A 21,613-nucleotide genomic window follows, 5' to 3' on the forward strand; every position below is an offset into this window, starting at 1 on the left:
CACTGGTACCCGCTTGATATGTCTACTGTCTGACCCCGCTCAGTCACATGCTGGATCTCTCCCTCGTGATAATCCTCCCAGTCAAGTGACAAAGGGTCAGCTGAGTAAGCTGAAAAGTAATTCAGGAATGAGGGTTTGGAAAAGTTGGCGACAAGCTTAATCAGAGCTGCGCAGTATGTTAAGTATGTTCTGAGGAACATTTGTGCGCTCCAGTGGGCCAGTAATCTGTGCAGCATTATGAAGTGCCTGGCAAGCACTTTTCTTTGTCTCCTCCGTTATGAAACGACTTAAGTGGAGACACAAAACTGGCTGCAATATTTGATTCCCCTGCTTCATGGATCCTTCTCAATTTTGCGCCCTAACTTCTTGTCTCTCCACCAAAGAGAGAACTTTCTGTTTTTCTGCTTCCCCGCCTGTCCATCTGTGTTAAGCAGAAATTGGCAGCCAATGCAACTCCTAAATTCTTGAGTATTTATTAGAAATAAAACAGACCATTGAGATTTACTTTAGCTGTCAGAATCGCAGTCTTTAGTCACTTGACCCTGGAAATTTCTTGGTATCCAGGCCACTTGAGCAACTGGAGACAACAAAGGATTTCTCCTCGTGTGAACAAGCTGCTATTCAATGAGACTCAAGCGCCCCCCATTGGAAACAAAAACTACTACTGCCCCCCCCAAAAAACTGTTTTTCTGGAGAAATGCTGTGGTTTGGCCAACCTGTCTCTCAAGGTATGAGAAGTTTACTGGAACTTTCTATGTTTTATGTTACAGGCTCAAGAGATGAGGAGAAAAGTGTTCTGGAAAGCAACCATTTTAAGGTGAGTCTGTGAGGAAAAGGCTCTGCCCTCTTATTTTGTTGCAGTCTACATGACAAAAAACAAAACAGTTTTCTCTCTTGTGTTGTCTTTTAATGGTGAGATTTGTGTTGTAGATGTATGAGAAGTCAATGAAATCACATCTGAGAAAGCCTGCCATATCTAAGGGAAACAGTATCCCATGGGAGGACTGTTGGTTACAAATTTAGCACCCAATAGCACAGTTTGTGATGCTTGATTGGCATATCCACTGGCCACTGGTAATAATGTTGAGAGAAGGAGAGAGAGAGGGGAGTACAAGGAGACAGAAAGTAAAGAAAGTAAGCTAAACACACAGAGAGAGTGTGACAGCTTGGAGCGTAAAACAGAGAGTTTGACCAGAGCAATAAAAACAAGAAGGCACAGATTCAGAAGAAGCTGCCAAAAAGAAGACACTGTCCTGATCCTCTTCTCTCTCTCTGACTATGTCTGACTGTGAGGGGCTACCAACGGGTAAGAAAGCAGTGTGTACTGTACACTTGTGCACATGTGCATACATACGAGAGAGAGATATATGAGGTGCTTATCTGTGCATACATCTTTGTAAACTGTTTGGATTGTCAGAATGTGTGTGTTTGAGGGAGCGGGGCCCGTCCTGTTTTAGTCTAAACCCTCCACTGGGACTGATCAGCCAGCAAGTATTCAGCAGCAAAGAGGAGCTGGTTCAGTTTGGGCCCTTATATGGAAACTCTTAGAGAAATCCCTCTGGTTTCATGAAATAATGCAGAATGACTCTGCAGAAGTTTTAATCAGGGATATGTTGAGAGGCGAGGAAAAGAAAGGGAGACGGTTTGTATGGATGGAGGCAGGAAGGTAGTGCTGATGGATTTGTGGATACAAAAGTGTTGCATGAGATCTGGCTGTTCCTGAGTTGTTGGTAAATGGAAAAGATGTGGTGTGTACATGCAAGTGTCTGCGTGAGTGTGCATGCATGCTGTGTATATGTGTGTGTTCGTGCGCGCATGTGTGTGTGTGCACAACAAAGCATTAAGTTGAGGGTCATTTCCCACAAGTGCAGCCAGAAGTCTTTACTTATGCCTGACTGACAGACTAACAGAAACAATCAGTTATAAATAGAAACCTTCCCCTTGTCTTGTTCTTACACTCACTTATTCCCCCCCTCCCTCACTCACTGGCCCACCCACTTTTTCATCTATCTCATCTCTCCCTTTCCATTTATCTCCTCTTTTTTTCTGTTCCCTCTCCTCTCTGGCTCAGTCCATGCCTGATTCCCTTCTCAGAATAATCAAAAATGACTCAGCAGTATAAAAACGGTTTGATGTTGTCAGTTACAGACTCCGCAGCCTTGGCAACAACTGCCCAGAGATTATGGTTATTGAATTTGACAGGCTGCTGACCACACCTCCATTATCTATCATATCATACTCTAATGGATTTGCCAAGAAATTACATCAAAATGTGTGGAAGCTAAATCATTGTGATTTAGGCAACTAACTGGCAGCGAAACGCCTTCAACTCAACAAACTGATAAAATGACAGAGTAGGTACTATCATTTTTTTTATTCAAACCTGATATTTTCAGTTTCACACCACATTTTTTTACACTGTTTGACAATAGTTAAGCCAATTTTTCTACCTGCGCTTGATGTATCACTTCCATGAATCTGTATCAGACTGAGTTAAATATTCAAATCCAACATGATAATGTATTCAAGGGGGAAAAATATTTAGGGCAATGTTTTTTTATATTTATTTATTCATTTCTCATAATAATAATAATTATTATTATTAATAATTACTATTATACCAGGACCCAGAAAATAAAACAGCTAAATGAAATTCACCTTTTTTTTTAAAAAAAAAAAGGTTTTTATTGGCAGCCAGATGGTTTACATGAGTCTTCAAATACTCTACACATATCTTACTTCTCAAATGTTTTGATAATTATAAAAAATAATCAAGTGCTTTATGATACGAAAAATAAACAAGTCAAATAAATAAAGAAAAACAAAAAATAACGCTTGCATTCAAATATATTTCCATTAGATTCCTCAGGAAGATAGCCATCTCTATTATCTAAGGGGATATTTTACTTTTTCTTTTTTCTTACATGTGTCTCAAAACATAGAAAAACACTTTAAAAAATCTCAGATGAAAATGATTAATTATTTAACTTAATAAAAAAAACTGTTCTCTTGCTGTGACTTAAATGTCTTCTTGGGAAAAATGGTTAATTTGTTTGTGCTGTTTCTATGAGGTATTTGGGATCAATGATTAAATTTCAATGCAGTAACACAGAGTTCAGACACTGACTCAGGCGTGTCAACATCAACAGCAGCAGCAGTTCAGTACATGTCCTGCAGGTGGCAGTAACAGCATATTTTATCAATGGTGGTCCTGATAATGGGGGAGAAGGAGAAGCCCAGGGTCATTAAAAGTGGAAAGTTAAAGAGGGAAAAAGGATTAAAACTCGGATGGAGAATACAAAAAGGGGATGCGGTGCAAAAGTGGAGCAAATTATGAAGCACAAAAGAAGGGGAATGAGTGGGAAATGAAAGAGATGCAAGGAAGATAGGGGGTTTAGAATATAGAGGGAGACTTGGAGAGATGAAGGGATGGGGAGTGAGGCGGTGGTGTCTGTCTCCACGGAGATCAGTTTGGTGAAAAATGAAAAGCAGTGTGTGTCATATAACTGAGACTTATGGGGGTATCAGTGGGAGCTGACAAGTCGTTATGTGACAGAAAACCATCCACTCGCCACCGGCTGCAATACAGATGCTGAACTTGGAGACACGTGTGTGTGTGTGTGTGTGTGTGTGTGTGTGTGTGTGTCTGTGTGTGTGCTGGAGTGACTGTGCTCATAAATGCAGATGAAGATGGCATCATGGCCTGCTGACGTAAGCCCTCCATCTGTGCCCTGAATATGAGGACAAGTAGCTTTGCTGATGTTAAACCTATTCCTCATGTTGGCAGACTGGCTGGAAATGGGTCATATGAGACGTGCAGGTTTGAGCACAGTCACCTGCAGTTTTGTGTGTGCATGTGACACACAAAGGGAGGAGCAAGACCGCCCTAACGCATGCATTATAGTAAACTCTGCAGCAGACGCCAGGTTTCCTCAGCAGAGTTTATTTTGGGCTGTATCGATCGGAGAGCTGAGTTGCTGTGACTTTGAAAGGAACAGGAGAGGAGAAACATGCAAGTGCACAATGAAATGTTATTTGATGCACAAGAAATGACCAATGAAGCAAAGTAGTTATATGAAATCTAACAGTATATACTGTATATGTGCAGGCTCACAGGGAAAGAGTGGAGCAGAGTTCTTGGTTGTTCAGGAAATGGGGGAAGGGTGTACATGGATGTTTCAGCGGCCAAGTCAGATGTGATTAATGTTGTCGTCGCTTGAGAGAGCACACAGCCCTGCGCACTCTGGGATACACAGTGTGAGTCCATTTTACACACCAAAGCCTGGGTGGATTTTATGGTAGTGATCAGGTGAATTCAGATCATCGTCCTTTAGATAAATGGATCATTTTCACAGTGTAGAGGGTTTGAAAATTACAATGTCTCCCACTGACGTGCAAGATGGTTTTCTGCTTTTTAATGGCTGTACACAGCATCAGTCACATTAGTTTATTCCCACGGGTTGCAGTCAGCTGAATTACAACAATCCTGTTCCACTTCTCTGTCCAAGTTATGCCTCATTAACATATAGATTAGATGTAGAGAAGTCAGTGTGGTTTGTAACCCTTCTTCCTCACTTCTTTGGCATCATTAGTGTAACGGCGAGGAGGTCAGGCAGTGAAGAAAGAGGCAGGAAGAGGTGTGAAAGGTTGACACAGAAGCAATAAAGGCTCGAGTAATACCCCCAGTATGATTTGATATGGTGCCTCGATGTTATGATTGTCACACTTTTGTGCAGAATAATACAGGAGAAACCCTTTGTTGGCACATTCTCCATGTCCACAAGGGCGATCCTCTTTCTGTCCATCTGCTTTTTTTCTGCCCGCCTGCTTATCTGTTCATGTCAGTCCTCTCAAAGCGTCTGCATGTGTGCTGACTGAAAATCTAATCCTGCTCTCTGGACATATTCAATATCTATTGCATGTCTGCCCACTCCATCCTGGAAGAAGGAGCCCACCTCTTTTGCCTTTCTTGTAGTTTCTTTTCCATTTTCTCCCTTTAAAGGTTTTTCTTTTGGCAGTTTTTTGCTTAACTGAGGATAGCATGTGTTGTGTGCTGCTCAGACTGTAAAGCCCTTTTAGGCAAATGTGTGATTTATGATTTTATATATATGACTTGACTTGACTGGTGGTTATGCTTAGTGAAAGGTGAATCTGTCATCTTAGAAAAGCATGTTGTGGAGATAAAATGCTGTGTGTGGGAGTTGGTTTTGGTGGAGTATTCTTAAAACTGGGTCACATATTGTATATAAACCACAGTGGCTGATCTTAAATTTACTTTTCCACCTTATAAGGAATTCCATATTTGTAGGATGGACACCATTACATTGTCTGGATTTCATCTAGAGATTTACTTTTAAATGGTCATTCAGCTTCACTTTATTTGGCCTGTTGAGTGTAACTGTCACATGTGATTAGAGATGCTTTTAGAAAGATTTTTGTTTCCTTTAAAACAATCAGGCTATGTTTTTTTTTTTTTTTTAAATCTTTAGAACTGTACGTTTTACTTTTTTACATTTTAAGTTGCATCTCTTGCAGAAATAAACAATTTTTATAAAATACACAATAAACCATGTGAGAAAGGAACATAAGAAAGGAGCCAATTCAGCAGCTCCAGCAGAGGAGAAGATGAGCTGCGTTCAGCCCCAACAAAATGTAGCAAAATGTTTATTTCAACAAAAACAGTGGTGGGTTGAACACCCTGTTGTGCGCACTGCCTTGTAATACGGCTACGTTTAATTCAGATCCGTTTAATGGGGTTTTATTGGCATGAAAAACTTATGTTTACACTATCAAAGCAAGTGTGAAACGTAATCAAAACATGTACAAAAAGTACAAATCTACCAGACTTTAGTTTACTGACTGACAAACACATGACACACCCACCAAACTGGAGAAAACATATCTCAAAGCCCCACACCATCTTACAAATATACAGTATGTCGCTCAGTCTGGAATCCAAAGCAAAATGGTGCAAAACATTTTGAGAATGAACGTACCCCTGCTATGTTTGTGGCTGCAGGAGGGCAAAGCTCAAGGTGACACAAACATGGACAACATACATGTAGTTGCATTAACTGACTAGGGTGTTAGAGCTTCAGTTGCAACTGGACCAAGTGTAGTAGTTTGGGGGACAAACAAAAAATGGCAACAATGCATTAACATTAAGAATGTTCATAATGTTTTATGGTTGAGTTTACAATTATTACACATTGGCATGGGTAAAAAACATGTATTCATGTTGATAGTAATTGCAATCACTGGCCGTGATTAAGGTAAGTGACCCAGATCAAACACATTTATGATGTTGTGTAAACAACAGGTGCATGCTGGGTCAAGCGAAAAAACTGTAAAGGACTGGGTCACATATTAGAGTTTAACTGTTATGTTATGAGTGTTGCTGTGTTAAGAGATAGGAGTACAGCCAAGAAAAAGAAAAAAAAAACTGTTTATTGCAGGTGCCAAGATTTCCAGGGTATCAGTGAACATATCATACATTTAGAGGCCTTGATGCCTGCTTGGGGTTGTTTGTTGTTCTTCCTGCTAGTTTTGGGAGCTCTGTAACTGCAGTTGAAGCGAGATGTTAGTGCACAGAGCAAACTGTTTAAAGGATTGTTATTCTGTTGTTGGCTACAGCCCAAATTAGCCTGTTTGCTAAACAACTGCTAACAAAGCCAGCTACTTATTACAGAGGGATGGATGCTGCAATACCAGCTAAATGCTAAATATGCTCACTGGACCCTGCAGTGATGATTTGTACATATTCTCTGGACGTCTTCCTTCAGTCAGATGTGTGAAGCCTTCCTGCTGTTTTTGTAAATAATTTCCTCACAGCAGTGACTCAGCTCTCAGCACTCAGCTCAAAACTCTTTGAATTTGGGGAGTACAGTGGGACAGAGAGGCTGAGTGGACTGGTTATATTTTGCACTGAGAATGAATGAGCAGAAACGTTTAACCTAAAGCAGTTTAAGAGGACTATGCAGTGCACAATATGTACAGAATTACATTCAAACAGGTGAGTACAACAACAAAAGTATTTATTGTAACTGTATAGATTAAGGCAGCATTCCCTCACTGTATTGCCTGGAAACCCAGTGTTGTGTAAAAACTGCGCAGGCTCCTTTTTCTTTGATCCTCTGCCCCCCTCCCTTTTTACAACCCTTTTAATTCATATGTCACACGTCGTGTCTCGTTTTTCCGAGCGGTCTTGAAACGCACCATGAATAGGCAGCGGCGTACACGCGCTGTCTTGTTGTGATCACGTGACACAGTTGAGACGCGCGCGGGCACTATTGCTCTGCACTGTCGGTTTTAACGAAAGTACCACAAATAATGTACAGCAGCAAACCAACCAGCAAGAGGCAAAACAACTCGCACTCCCTCTTCAAAACAAACCGTGTAAGTTGAGAAATGCTGTTGCCTGTTGACAATGTTAGCTAAATGATGTCAAATTAATTAGGTGCCAGTATAGCTCAGTGAACTAGAGTGCTAACGTTGTTGTTACTGGCTAGCTAGCTTCATGCTAGGAATAGACCCTCTCCTCCTTAATTTCTGCGCAAAATTTTAATCTTTAATGCTAAAATAGAAAGAGCAGGAGGAGACTGTGGACCAGAAGGCAACACTGGTGGTTATGCAGGGCCTCGTAGGTGAGGAGAGATTATGATTGCCTGAGAAAATATATCTATAGCATAAAAGTGACTAATTTTCACAGCTATTTCACAACTACCATTCTTATTATTTAAAAAGAAATCTGTATTATTGTTATCTGTATTATTGGCAGCACACAGCGGTCTGGACAGAGAGCAGGCTGCAGCACTGACAGTCAGGGAGAGGCTTCACAGGTGAGGAGAAATTATAACTAATGGCTTTAGGGAAATATATTTATAGAATAAGAATGACTTTGGCATTCATCTCCACAGCTATTTCAGAACTACTTTTCTAAAATTTGTTTGCACATATTTTTGTCTGCATTGCAACAGACAGAGCAGGGAGAAAGCAGCACACAGCGATCAGGACAGAGACCAGGCTGCAGCACAGACCATCAGCCCGAGGCTCAAAGGTGAGGACAGATTATAACTGGCCTTATAACTAAGGACGTGTTGTCTATAGGATAAGAGTGTCTCTGAGATTAATGTCCACAACTATTAGGGAACTTTTCATGTTAAGTGTTGTCACTTGGCACTTAATTATTTAGCTAATTACCCTGTAAATGCTTGAGGGCCATTATGTGTCAACTCAACCAGAGCTTGGAAGCTCAAACTTTTGAATTTTGATCATTTTAAAGAAGTTGAGTCGGTCCCTGGGTGCCATACTGTGGCTGTTTGTGGTTATTTAGTTCTTTAGCCGCTAAGGAGAGGCGCAATTGAATGTGAGAAGATGATAAATCACTCAATAAAAGTCAGTTTATTCCTGAATAATCTGTCCCCCTCACTTCTGAAATGATGGCTACGCCCCTGCTTTAATGGGTGTGTTTGTGCAGTTTAGGGTATATTGTCTTTACAGTTTGTCTGTTGTTCCCTTGGTGACGCTTCTGTTGTTCAGGTTATAGCTTATTTAAGTTATGTAGTCTAATTATGTTTGTTGCACCTGCTGTGTTGCCCATGGCTCTTTTTTGTTTATTGTTGTTTTTTATTTGTGTAATTGTCTCTTTTCTGGTTAATTCTTGTGAGGTTGCACAGGGGAAGGTCACTGTAAATGTATTATTGATTCAGCTGCATGCACAGACTGCAAATGTCCTATAGAGAAGGAATTTACTGTTGCTTTGTACATGTGTGGTTACCATCCACAGACGTGATGTGGTTCCACTAGTGGACAGTTAATGCACTATAGTTTGTAAGCTAAAGGTGTTCTTTAATAGTTTTATCATACAACATCATCATCGTCATATATTACACCCACTACTCCGACCCATTTTTTTTAAATATGTAACTGAGTAACACTTATTCTTTTCACTTTTTTCTGAGTACAATTTTACTCAAGTAAATTTCCTTGAATGTTACAGAACATTTGTTTGAGAAAAATACTCTACTCCTTCCACCCCTGAAAAATGAAATGCTCTGATTGTAACTGAAAGACACATGATACTATTTAAACAGGTGATTACATTTGTCAGCCAAGATTAAGCGTTACCAATGAACCTGTGCTATAGGGGGAAACAGCATACCATAATATACAGATTGTGGTTTGGTAAATTCGTCAGTGCCGTTTGATCTGTGACTGACAGAGTTATATATTCCAGAGCACAAAAAAGAAGAGTGAGAGTAGGACATGAAACGCTGCTCCACAGCCTCAGGATTAGGAGCTATTTACAGCCCAAAAGCAGATCCTCCTCTTCTACGCTCTCGTGCCGTCTGTCTCCCTACCAGAGTCTGTCTTGACATGACTTCCACAGAGACCTCACAGGGGGATCGAATGTCTTTCTTTTCAAAAAGTGATCATCTGCCAGAAACTGATCGCTGTCTGCTGGAGCGCACGCAGCCTGATAAGACTGTATCACCCAGTATTCACGTCTTCAGCTGCTCAGACATGGATCAAACAGTCGTAGCATGTAAATACACATAACTTTATGTCCCTGGTTAGAGCATAGGTATGACAGACGATCACTTTTTGGCACAACATCACCAAACACTTCCACTATCATTCACCTTGAATCCAGTTGCCATGTTTGTCTTATGAGCTGCAGCACCACATCAGGGCCTATTTTAGATTTATTTTAAGCATTTAAATGCTCATCAAGCATTAATCAGTTCAATTTTGTCCATATAATGCTGTTATTGAAATTGCAAACTGATCCAATTTTGGGCTAAGAATCAGTATTGCTGATAAAATCTTTAAATCCATAGTTGCACCACAGTGAGACTTGCGAAATGCATCCCCATGACTCCCTCTTTCTCTAAAATTCATAAATGTGGGTCTTTGTAGATATTACAGAGTCTGGCGGGGGATTTCTACATGCATAATACTCTTAGAGGCCATGACCAAAAGACTGTGCTAAAAACACAAGTGGTGACCCAGTTTTCCTGAACCACAACATCATTATTTGGCATCACTGTTTCTTGTATAGCCCAAAACACAAGTGCACTGCAGTGTGTAGCTGCCGTTTCCTTTTATCCTGTAGCCTTGTTCTCTGCACTGATATCACACAGATAGGCTGTACAAGCTTTGTTAGATTGGGTTTCATTACATTTTCCATTCAGTTTATGGAAAGCAACAATAATTGGATAAACTGTCATGCAATTTGGTACAGATATGGTTCCCTGATGACGAATCTGAATGACTTTTGGGTTCCCTGGACTTTCCTTGTAGCATTACCATCAGGTTTACATTTGTAGTTAAGTGTGAAATGTATTAACAGCTCTTGGATCGCCTTGAAATTTGGTATGCATATTCATATCAGGCCCCTAGAAGTTGGCTTTGAAACCAATTTTTTTGTGGCCAAACAGTTGAATTACAATTTTAGAGTCTGTTATGTAATGCCAGTGAGCCCACAAAATGCTTTATTCCCATAGACTGACATTGTGAAAGAGATGTCTGTAAATCAGTGGATACATTTTTTTTTTGCGTCACACAACCCCCAAGAAATGACTCATTTCACTATCAGGGTTTGATCCATTTGCTCTGATAACATTTCAAAAGTCTGGAAGAGCTGCATGATTAAATAATTTAATCCCTTTTAAAACTGCAGAGAGCTAAACAGGAAGTTAGTGTCTCAGCCTGCAGAAGTCTGTAGTGCACCTGCTCTTTGAGCCCCGCGATGCAGATGATCCAGGTAATTTTATACACAAGAATTTCTTTAGATTCATGTGCCGCAGAGCAACTTCGATAGGAATGACAAGGCCTACCTCAACGCAACATCCACTTCTCTTTATACATCTATAATTCATGTCCCCGTCTGAATGAATTGTACTAACTTTGGTGACCCCCAGACTTCCCATCTAGCGCCATCATGAGGTCATAATTTGAAGATGTCCAACACTTTGGCTCATGACCAGATTCCTGCAAACGAATGACGTTCCCATCTAGTCAGCTGGCAGTTGTTGAATGATATGGGCAAATATGAGCATGTTAACATTTTCTGTGAATGTGGTTAACGTGAAGTGCTAAACAGCAACATGTTAGCATTGCCACTGTGAGGTTTTTGGCATGTTAAAGTTAGCATTTAGCTGGCCCTGTAGCTCCACAGAACCGCTAATGTGACTGTAGATTTGTAGTCCTGTGTAGGCTCTCACACTGATGATGTAATACTGATGACAGGTAAGAGGATTGATGATTCACTGGGATAAGTGACAGATCATGGATCCCGTCATGGGTCTAAATCCAGCATCTGTGGTGCCATGAAAACCAGAGCTGTGAACAAAACATAATCACTCCATTAGATTCTCCCCTCAAATGAAAGTAGGTCAGATTTCCTCCTCATAATTCATGATGACAAACTTTGAACAGCTCTTCTTTATTGGTTCTAGTTGATCACACACAGAGAAGATAGCGGCTTGTCAGTTTTCTCCTTGTGTTGGACTAGACTTGATGAACTGAATACTGAAAACACTGACATGCAGTCATAAGCACTCTCTTTACTTTAGACTCTTGACACTAACAATGTCCGTTGCAGGTGAAGCAGAGGTTATATTCACCGTCATAAAATATGTTTTAATTGGGAATTTAAGCTTACTTTGATAAGCATTTATAAGAAATGACAGATTAGTTTCTCCAACAGGTGGAAAATTATGTATTTTCAACCGTCACTTAGCTGATATACTCTCCCAGCTCACATTCAATCAGTCTGTCTCTGCTCTCCTGTCCACACAGTTATTAGAAAGAGTGAACCTGTCAGTCACAGACAGCATTACATCCTCTGCTGGTCTGACCTCGTCTCACCATCTAGGTGCATCCATAGCACAGCTGCTGTTATGAGATGTCAAATTGTCACGCCCTGAAAATCGATCTTGGTTGTATCGACTAAAGCCTGAGGTGAGACAAGATATAAAAAGATAAAATATTAATGTTGAGAAGTAATGAGGAAGTTGGCCATTTTAGTATTAAGGAAAAATATATAAAAACATGAAAAAGTTAAAAACATTTTTAGAATAGACATTTAAAGGAACAGTGTACCCCTCAAAAATACATTTTTTTCCTCTTACCTGTAGCGCTATGTATAAGTCTAGATTGTTTTGGTGTGAGTTGCGGTGTTGGAGATATCGGATGTAGAGATGTCTGCCTTTTCTCCAATATAATTGAACTAGATGGCACTCAGTTTGTGGTGCTCAAAATGCCAAAAAAAAACACCCAACAGCACGCAAGATAATCCACAGACCTTTTTGTGAGCAGTTTCATATACAGTAGGAACTATTTTCTTTCTACCAAACTAAACCCTAAAACCATATCACCGCGCAGCAGGAAGCGTGTATCTACTGCTAGCTGACCTAACACCACAGAGCTAGCAAACGTCACAGCTCAGCTGCGGAGGACGCCGTTAAAGTTCACGTTAGGCCGTCACAAACACAAGCCTCTCGTACATGAGTAGATGTACACTTACTTCTGCGCAGTGATACGTTTGGTGGGTGTAGTTTGGTTGAGGAAAATAGTTTCTTTGTGAAACTACCTACTACAAGGTCTGTGGGTTATCTTGAGTAAGCGGGCCATCATTTCTGGAAAGAGACATTGCTGTTGAGTTTTTTATATTTATTTGAGATAATTCACACTTATCTATAGATAATATCTCCAACACTCAGCAACTCACACCAAGACAATCTAGACTGATAAGTAGCACTACAGGTAAGAGGAAAAATATGTAATTTTGATTTGGGCTTGAACTGTACCTTTAAGATTCAGCGCTCCTACCATAATGGCTTTTCATGTCTATGAAAGTTCAATTGTAAGAGTTTAGGGCCATGCTATTATCTCTGGCTGTTTTACCTCTGGCTGCTCAAAATGACAACACCAACATCTGGAAGTTTAGCAGGTATCACGTTTGCTATTTTCACCCTCGTACTTGGTGTGTTAGCATGCCAACATTTGCTATACAGCAGTAAGCACAAATACAGGTGAGGCTGATGGCAACATCATTAGTTAAGGTGGTGTTTCAAAAAATCAAGTAATAGATAGACAAATTGAAATTTTGACTTGATGTTGACATGAATGTGTGTACCAAATCTCATGGCAAACCTTTGACTAATTGTCATCCTTAGAGCCACACTGGTATGTGCACAAAAAGATTACTTCAGGTCTAAAATTAGCATCAGCCCTGCAGTCCTTTGCTGTCTCTTTATTAGACACTGAGTCGGCATAATGACCAGACTGGTGAACTCTCGAACTGCATGTGACTGTTACCACCAGGGAAATAAATGAATAACACTTATATCACTCCTTCCTGTTGGCTCACCCTCTTCGCCCTGGCACAGGCTAATCCTGGGTGACCTTTGCTACCTGCTGTGATTTACATTGGACATTTTAAACATAAACATTTTTTTAACTCCACCTGAGTGAAAAATAAACACCCAAAGTCATGTTTGACATTGGAGGCATTTATGAACTCTTACACCTTGTTATCTCTGTATTCTTACTTCCTCATATCTTGACCAGAACAGTTAAGGAGCCATTGTAAATGTTGTACTAAAGTAAATCTGTTGTTGGATTATACTGTAATGTTTAACTAGCTGGAGCAAACCCTCACATAACTGCCTCGAGCATTTTCATAAAGATGTGCAGACAGTCCTTCGCTTACCGACTGTAAAGAGATACACCTGCCTTTTTTGAAATGTTTCTATGAGTCATTGAAACTCCAGTTTGGATTAATTCATGGTGTAAAGCACAAAACCGCCCAATAACCAGGACAGGCACACAGATGGTGACTGGATCACTCAGAGGATTGACCTTGTTTCATCCTCGGCTCTGGATTTGATTGTGTATAATCCTGGCCCACTGACAGACTGACTGATCATCTGTGGATAAAATGAACGTCAGCAGTTTCTTTTCTTTTTTTAAGAGAAATGAACAACTGATTCAGTTTGAATATGACCTTCATGTGCCTCCTGAGAGCCAAAGCTGTAAAAACAGAGTCAGCAGGCCCACAAGGAAAGTTATGGAAGTCTATTGCCAAGTCTTGTTAAAGTGCTCTTGAGCAAAACACCAAATCTTTGAATCCACCTCTTTGAGACAGCTGCATGTACTCTGATACTGCAGGTTGTACAAAAAAAAAAACTAATTAAGGTCTCTTTTGTTTTTCTTTGTGTGATGTATGCCTTTTTACCCCTAGATTTCCACTTAATTTTCCCTAAAGTTGCTTTAGATTTACAAAAAAGCATCTAAAACACCATAAGGTAGCATCAGATATGTGTTAGTTCCAGCATTTTTTTTAAATGAAAGTATGCGTACACTACACTAAATGAAGTAGTCAGACACCATATTTTGACGTAAGTGTCTGGAGACTCTGTGTGTGTGTGTGTGTGTGTGTGTGTGTGTGTGTGTGTGTGTGTGTGTGTGTGTGTGTGTGTGTGTGTGTCTGCAGCTAACCGCACAAACAACCACACCAATCAGCCTCATATTTTGTAAACACATTTATGAGCGAATGCTCAAAGATCTCTCCTGGTTGTGGTGATTCATATTTGCTGAAAAACGTCTTTTATTGACTGTTTTATAACTTCATTAACTGCTGATTGCCCTTACACCGTGAAAAAATAGATGAGGCTTGTATTTTTATTACTTTCTGGGACACTTCTGGAACACACTGCAGTGTGAAAGAACTGTTTAGAGTGGCCATGATCAGCCTGTATGGCAGCCTGACGGACGACTGCACTCTACTGACTTTTATAGTCATCGTTTTTTTCTCTACATCATATATAAATATTCTAGACTGGGCATCATTTTATACCCAAATTTGTAAACATGAAGCCAGTGGCAAAGTATAAGAGATTAATCCTACAATATTTTTTTTTATTTTTGGCTTATTTGAGGCAGCAGAAACAAGTTGTGGGCACAATGCCCCATCATTTGAAGTTGATGTGGTGAACTTTTTGGGAAATCATTGCTTTCACATCCAGCAGTTATGGAGCAGTTACTCTCTTTTAGCTCTAGTTTTGGTCTCCAGGTAATATTTAACTCTTTGGCTGCTATGTGCTTCATCATTATCACTAGCTAATTGCTAGCTCTGTCTATTGTTCTGTTGTTTTGTGAGCAGGTCGTGTAAAGTGCGTCTTTAGAGATTTTTCACTGAAAGCAGCTGTCTGCTGCTGCAGAAAAGAAAGCTGTGAGAGTGAACCAAAACAGTACAGACAGGTTGCGTGTTGCAGTATTTGCTAGCAGAAGTGAGATATCCTCACACTCTGCACAGCACTATCCTGTTTATAGTGTGTGTGTGTGTGTGTGTGTGTGTGTGTGTGTGTGTGTGTGTGTGTGTGTGTGTGTGTGTGTGTGCGCGCGCGCCGTCTGGATTCACTCATGGGTGGTGGAAGGGGGGACAATGGGGAGGTGTGGATGGAGAGGGGAGGGGTGGATGGAGAGGGGAGGGGTGGTGAAGCAGCAGTGGTTCCACCACCTGCCACCCGCTGTGTAGTAGGTGGGGTTTAGGGACCCGTTGGGGGGGATTTTAGGGAGAATATACCCCAGTTTTAGCTGCCTCTTCTCACGTGAGCATATGCACAGAGAGACAGACACACAAAAACCAGACCTGTCCCTAATCTAGATCCCAAATCTGCCCCAGAATGAGATTTACAATAATCTGAGCCCCTTCAAACAAAACACCAGCGTGACTCGCAGTCTTCAGAACAAAAACACAAAGGATGTTTACAGTGTGTGAGCTGCTTGGACTCTGGGTGAGGAGCTGTGTGAAATTCCTTTCTGTATCTGAATCAAAACATCGGGTGCTGTGGCCTTTCGGTGATTAAAAACATCTGAATTGTGAGTTCACAGTATCTAAAATATACGCAGACACCATGGTGCATTTTTCCACATTGCAATTGTAGATAAGAATGCAAAGTGTGCAAATCGTATGAAGGTCAACACAAAATCTTACTCTCTGTGTGTTTTGAAATGTAATAGCCTTGTGATTTTAAAAACAACTATTGCAGTGTTCAAATGCAACATTGGTGTACAAAGAGCACCTTGTTTTCTCACATAATCCCGGCTGCGTCTGGGGGTGGTGGACCTATTGGTGGCCTGATGTTATTGTGTAATAAGTGAAACAGAGTACAGCGTTTTCCTGAGGGAGACGGGGGAGAGAATACAAAGGCTGAGGTCAACAACATGGAGGCCTTGAACCGTAAAGTGATCAGCTGTTATAAGGTGCTTCACTGCTTCCCTGTCACCCTCCCCTTAAAGGTCAAATCTATCCTTTGAACCAGAGAGGACTCTAGCTATTAGGAGAGATACCTGCACAGAAAGATTATATCACACCTGCTGGGCCAATGTAAAAACTCTGAGAGAAACACATGTATCCTGTCATGGTCTCCACCACTGCTGTCTGTTGAGCATTGATACCCAACCTGTGGTCCGCAGGCCGAATCTGGCCCCTGATAGTGTGCCGGATGGCCTCCCAACTATTTTCTAATTCACAATAAAATAACGTGGTTCACACTAGGAATACTTTTAGCATATATATACAGTATATATGTGGTGCCAGAGTGCATAAAACATCATCAAAATAGAGCTTGTTTATAAAAAAAAAAGTGCCAGTAGAGGATCCCCCGCCTCGCTGACAATGGTCCTAGCTAAGACTCTAATGTCCTAAAATCCTAGAAATGGCCTAAAATCTTAGAAATGTAAAAGTCCTAGAAACATCTTAAAATCCTAGAAACATCTTTCCACCCTAATTGTCCTAGAATCCGAGAAATGTGCAAAAGTCCTAGAAAAAGCCTAAAATTGTAGAAAGGTCATAAAATCCTAGAAATATGGTTTTAAAATCTGAGAAACTTCCTAAAATCCTAGAAACATGTATGGGGCTGCTGCAGCTGGCCCCTGGCCTCCTGTCATTTTGTAAAAGTGGCCCCTAAAGCAAAGCGAGTTGAGTATCCCTGCTTTAGAGCATCTCTGCCTTTGTGTTATTTTGTCGGCTCCGTCTTGTGATCTGGCAGGAAAAAGGGGGGAATGTAGCACACATGAATATAGGCCACAGACTCTTTAGGCTTATTATTTCTCCCTGCAAGCTTGAATTATAAATAATGCAAAGAGGCCCCCTCACATGTACATACAAAACCCCCCAGATAGATTTTTTTAGGGTATCCCCCTTTTCCCCTCTCACTAAACACCCACCCTGCTCACTTTTTAATTTGCTCTTCTCTCTATACCGCCCACCCTTCTCAAGCGCGCTCTCTTTTTCACCTCCATCCCCTCCCCCTCTATCCCATTTATTTCTCTCTTTCCACAGTCTCCCTTTTATTCTCCCCTCCTCTTGTCCTTGTTTTAAGGATCCCTCGGTCTCGGTGCAGTCTGCAGCGGGGCAGATAAGACAGACAGAGGACAGAATGGTAATCATGTTTGGCCACAGCGGAGATCCCCTGGCAATGTCAGGTTTTGAATGTTTGGCTGCAGGAAATGCCAGGGAAGATGTGACGGTGGTTTGTTGTGGGGTGTCCCCATGTGACTCCTTACCAGTATAAACACGTGTGACTCCGTGTCGGTGCGGGGGAGCGATGTAGTAACTGTAGTAACCGCTATGTTTTGACTGAGGGAACCACAGAGACTGAGTCATTTTGGTGACTAGATATTTTGTTTGGTTTTCTTTATTTGTGCAATTTTCATCTCAGCTTTACCTCGTTATGTCCTCTCCCCTCCTTTCCTTTCTAAACATCTCTCCTTCTTTCTCCTGTCCTGCCATTCTTGGTCCTCTCCTCCTCTCTCCTCTTTTATCCTCTCCTCTGTGTACTTCTCCTCTTTTGTTAACTCATTTCCTCGACCAAGTTAGTTTGTCCTGTCACTTTTCCTCCTCTCCTCTTTTGGCTCTCATCTTCTCTCCTACCCTACCTTGTCTTGTCACCTTTCTTCCTCTCCTATCCTACCTTCTCTCCTCTTTTCTCCTTTCCTGTCCTTACTTTCTTCTCCTCTATTTTTCTACCTTACCCTGTCTCCTACTCTCATCTCTTTTCTTCTCCTTTCCTTTCCCCCGCTCCTCTTCTCTCCAATCCTTTCCTCTACCACCTTTCCTTGTCCTGTCATCTTTCCTTGTCTCGTCTCCTCTCGTCTCCTCCCCTTTCTCCTCTGCTCTTTTCTTCCTTACTTCTTTTATCCTATCCTCTCCGTTTTTCTCCATGCATTTCCTTTCCTCTTCCCCACTCCTATCTCCTCCTCTCCTCTCCTACCTCATCCCTGTATCTCTTCTATTCCCTTTTCCTTACCTATTGTATCTTTTCCTCATCTTATTATTTTCCTCTCCTCTCCTCTTTTATCCTTTTTTCCTCCTTTCTCCTCCTTTCATCTCTCCTTTCCTCTTCTCCCTTATGTCATCTCTTCTGTTTTTCCTTACTTCTTTTATCCTTTCCTCTCCTGTTTCCTCCTCACATTTCCTTTCCTCATTTCCCCTCCTATCTCCTCCCCTACCTTGTCCCCATATTTCTCCTCTCCTCTTTTCTCCTCACCTCTTTTGTCCTCACCTCTTTCCTCTCCTCTCGTCCTCTCTCCTCTCCACCAGCAGAGGAGAGGAGGAGGAGGATCTTTCCGACAGGCCCAGCCCCCTGCGCTCTGACTCGTCCACACTGTGTGACAGGGGAAGGCTGGGCTGTCCCGAGCATTATCTAAACACTCACACACACACACACTCCACACACACATATACACACACACACACACACACACACACAGTAACTGCCTGTGCCAGAGCCTGCCTGCGCTCTAAGCTCAAGCCCTCTTAAAGCTGTTTTTCTGCTGGAGATCAGCGAGAGCTAACGACACACAGCTGCCTCCGCTGAAGACAGAAGGACGAGAGGAGAACAGAGGGAGGAGAAAAGAGGAGCAGGAGGGAGTAGGAGGAAACAAAACCACCAGCAGCCTCTGAACTTCTGCCTCTGTGTGTGTCTCCAGCGCTCCGGTGCAGTCATTCTTCAGCAGGGAGTGTTTTCTGCTGTAGTTCAGGACTTTTTTGTGTGAGGGGGGTGGAAAAGAAGAGGAAAAGAAGAGTTCACATGACATAATCGGAGTGAATGGGTTGCCATGGAGACTCACCCAGGGAGCCTGACCCGTGCTGAGTGAATGGAGGGAGCGCCTTGGACGTCAAGTGAACGATAAACTAACGGAGGGGAGTCACCAGAGAGAGAGAGAGAGACAGAGGAGGGAGAAGGGGTGGTGGATAACAGAGGGAGCAGAGAGGAGCAGAGAGGAGCGGAGCAGAGGTTGAGAATGGAGGACGGGTTTTCCAGCTACAGCAGCTTGTATGACACCTCATCACTGCTACAGTTCTGCAACGGTAAAACTAACTAATCCTCTCCTCACCCTTCCTCGCCTCTATCCCCTGGGCTGCATGTTGTTTCTCTGGACTTGACATGTCACCAGCTGACCAGCTTAACTTGACACCAAGTCGATGTGTGTGTTTGTGTGTCTGTGTTGCAGACATGTGAGCTATTTTGGCTTTTAGGGCTTCGGTGAAAAAGATCTTAAATGTCCTTGTGTAGCTTAAACTAGAGAGCATTTGCTTTATAGACTTTGGTGGATATTTGAAATAAAAATATCCAGCAACTCCACAGGGCATTTGCACAAAAGCATGTTGTTGAATTACTGGGAAGTTTCTGGAATCGTGGCCACAATAATGTCAACAGTCTATGTGAGCCAGCAGTCATCAAGCCAGCTAATAAACAAAGACATAGGGAGGATGAGGAACAGTCCTTTGCTCTCAGCAGCTGCCCTGATTACTCTGGTTCTGCTTGATGTGAGGATGGCTATGTTACGAATACATTTCTCCCCCGTTCCCCTGATTGCGATCAGTTTGCTGAATGAGGCAGAACAGAGATGACAGAACAGGACACTATTGCTCATGTTGCTCTGCTGCACTAATGTAATTTATTTGCTGGCAGAGGGAGAAACCATACTTGAGGCTGCTAATGTTATGGGTGGGAGAGGGTGACTCAGGGAAGAGGGAAAAGCAGCATGACACATCAGGATGACATCAGTTTAGGATTTATTTCCAAGAACCTCCAGTTTCTTTTTTGGAAAAGTGAACCCTCATGTTAGATTAATCCCCAAAACTACTAAACTTTGCTTAAAAAAGGTCCACAAATGTAACTCAGTGTAACATGTTGGAAGGATTTTTCTTTCCTGTTATGTTTAGTTCCTGAGTGTATTGCACAGTTGGAGGGTACCGTCACTACCTGCATACTGACAAACTACAGTTAGTGAGCCCCCTACACAAAGGGGATTATCTGCCACACACAATAATAGAGACTACTGTAGCACAGGGAATTTAAACAAAGCTGTGATGCCCATTTGAGCATCACTGAACCAGCTAAATAAAGATAGAATTCAGGATTTCCCACACATTCATTTATTTGTGACAGCCTGCTACAATTAAAACATCCACAAACAGATTTTTCTGTTTTTGGAGCTGGAGCGTTCATTAAGAGCACTGATGAAATGTATATCTCTAACCATTCAGTTATTCATTGCACCACACTCACAGCAGCACCCATCAGCCCCATTGAAAGTGAAACTTAATAGTTCATTCTGCTGGGTCTAAAGGTTTGCATTATCTTACAGCAGCTGCTCCTCTCATCCATCGATCTGATCTGATTAGCTCTGAACAGATTGGCAGATCAATTTTCCATCCCGTGAGTTACAAATTACAAACCGCAAAAACATCCAAATTTAGAGAGGGGACACAGAGTGATACAAGAGGACGCACACATTGAAAAGGGAGAAAAACTCAACAAAATAAAAGTTTGCGATATAGATATCAGTATCAACAATACCTCCAAAGTCGTTTTACAACTTCGTTGTTTTAAAACTTCACTAACAAACTAAAATAGTATCATATGCAGTAAGTTGTGCTTTGCAACCAACAGTATCTACTGTTTACAAAGCTGTAAAAAAAGAATTGATTTTGGGTAAATACTTTAACATTAACAGTTAGCAAAATGTCAGCACTACTGGCAGTATTTAAATTTGAAGTCCCACTAGTAAAAAACAACATATGCAAGGCTTTGGTCTCAGGGTTAGTAGTAAACAGTTAATTTATTTTTTTCAGTGCCATAGTATTGGTCTGGTATTGGTGGTATTGGAACATCTCTGTTTTGAACGTATAGCTCACATTTTTCAGTGTGCACTTAGCAGTTGCAGTGACTCTGTGGTTGTTAGTGAGCGTAAGCTATCATTGCTGAAGCACAGAGTAACGTAATTGCTATTGGTGGATAATGAAAAAATCAATAATATTTACTGTGCTGTGTAAGCACCGGCAGTCGATGGGATGAGGGAATACTGCTGTCTGAGAGAGGAAATCACATGGAATTACACAGAGGTATCTCCAGCCATGGATACTGGCTACCCCAATGCAGTAATGAATCACTTAGGGGGGTCCAGTTAAAACCTTTTAACCCTTATGGATTTCCCTCATTAAATTTATAGCGATTATAAAGGAGGAGATGCAGACAAAGAAAAGTGAGATATAAATCATGAAACACTCAAAGATATCTACAAGGTTTTATGT

At 41.5% G+C, this 21,613-nt stretch overlaps 1 protein-coding gene and 1 long non-coding RNA gene across 11 annotated transcripts in view; both read left to right on the top strand.

Annotated features, from left to right (window-relative positions):
• Positions 1-1,141: 1,141 nt before the first annotated feature.
• The window catches only part of eml1 (EMAP like 1), a 66,087-nt gene continuing 45,615 nt past the window's right edge, over positions 1,142-21,613 (top strand). For 3 of the 10 annotated variants that reach the window (XM_088087266.1, XM_088087268.1, XM_042500386.2), the window contains exon 1: positions 18,753-19,384. In XM_088087266.1, coding sequence (XP_087943392.1) covers positions 19,318-19,384 — 67 coding nt within the window. In that variant the 5' untranslated portion in view covers positions 18,753-19,317. Of the gene's footprint in view, positions 1,307-18,751; positions 19,385-21,613 lie in introns of those variants that run through there. The other 7 variants (XM_042500388.2, XM_088087272.1, XM_088087273.1 and 4 more) reach the window with 5 other exon arrangements.
• LOC148187453 (uncharacterized) lies at positions 7,262-8,050 on the top strand. The gene is made up of 3 exons (XR_015778800.1): positions 7,262-7,395; positions 7,778-7,838; positions 7,977-8,050. It is a non-coding gene; the product is annotated as an uncharacterized LOC148187453 (long non-coding RNA).

This window comes from Plectropomus leopardus, chromosome 14 (assembly GCF_026936395.1).
Source record: "Plectropomus leopardus strain MGB_pleo_1.0 chromosome 14, ASM2693639v1, whole genome shotgun sequence".
In the NCBI taxonomy this organism is placed as follows: Eukaryota; Metazoa; Chordata; class Actinopteri; order Perciformes; family Serranidae; genus Plectropomus; species Plectropomus leopardus.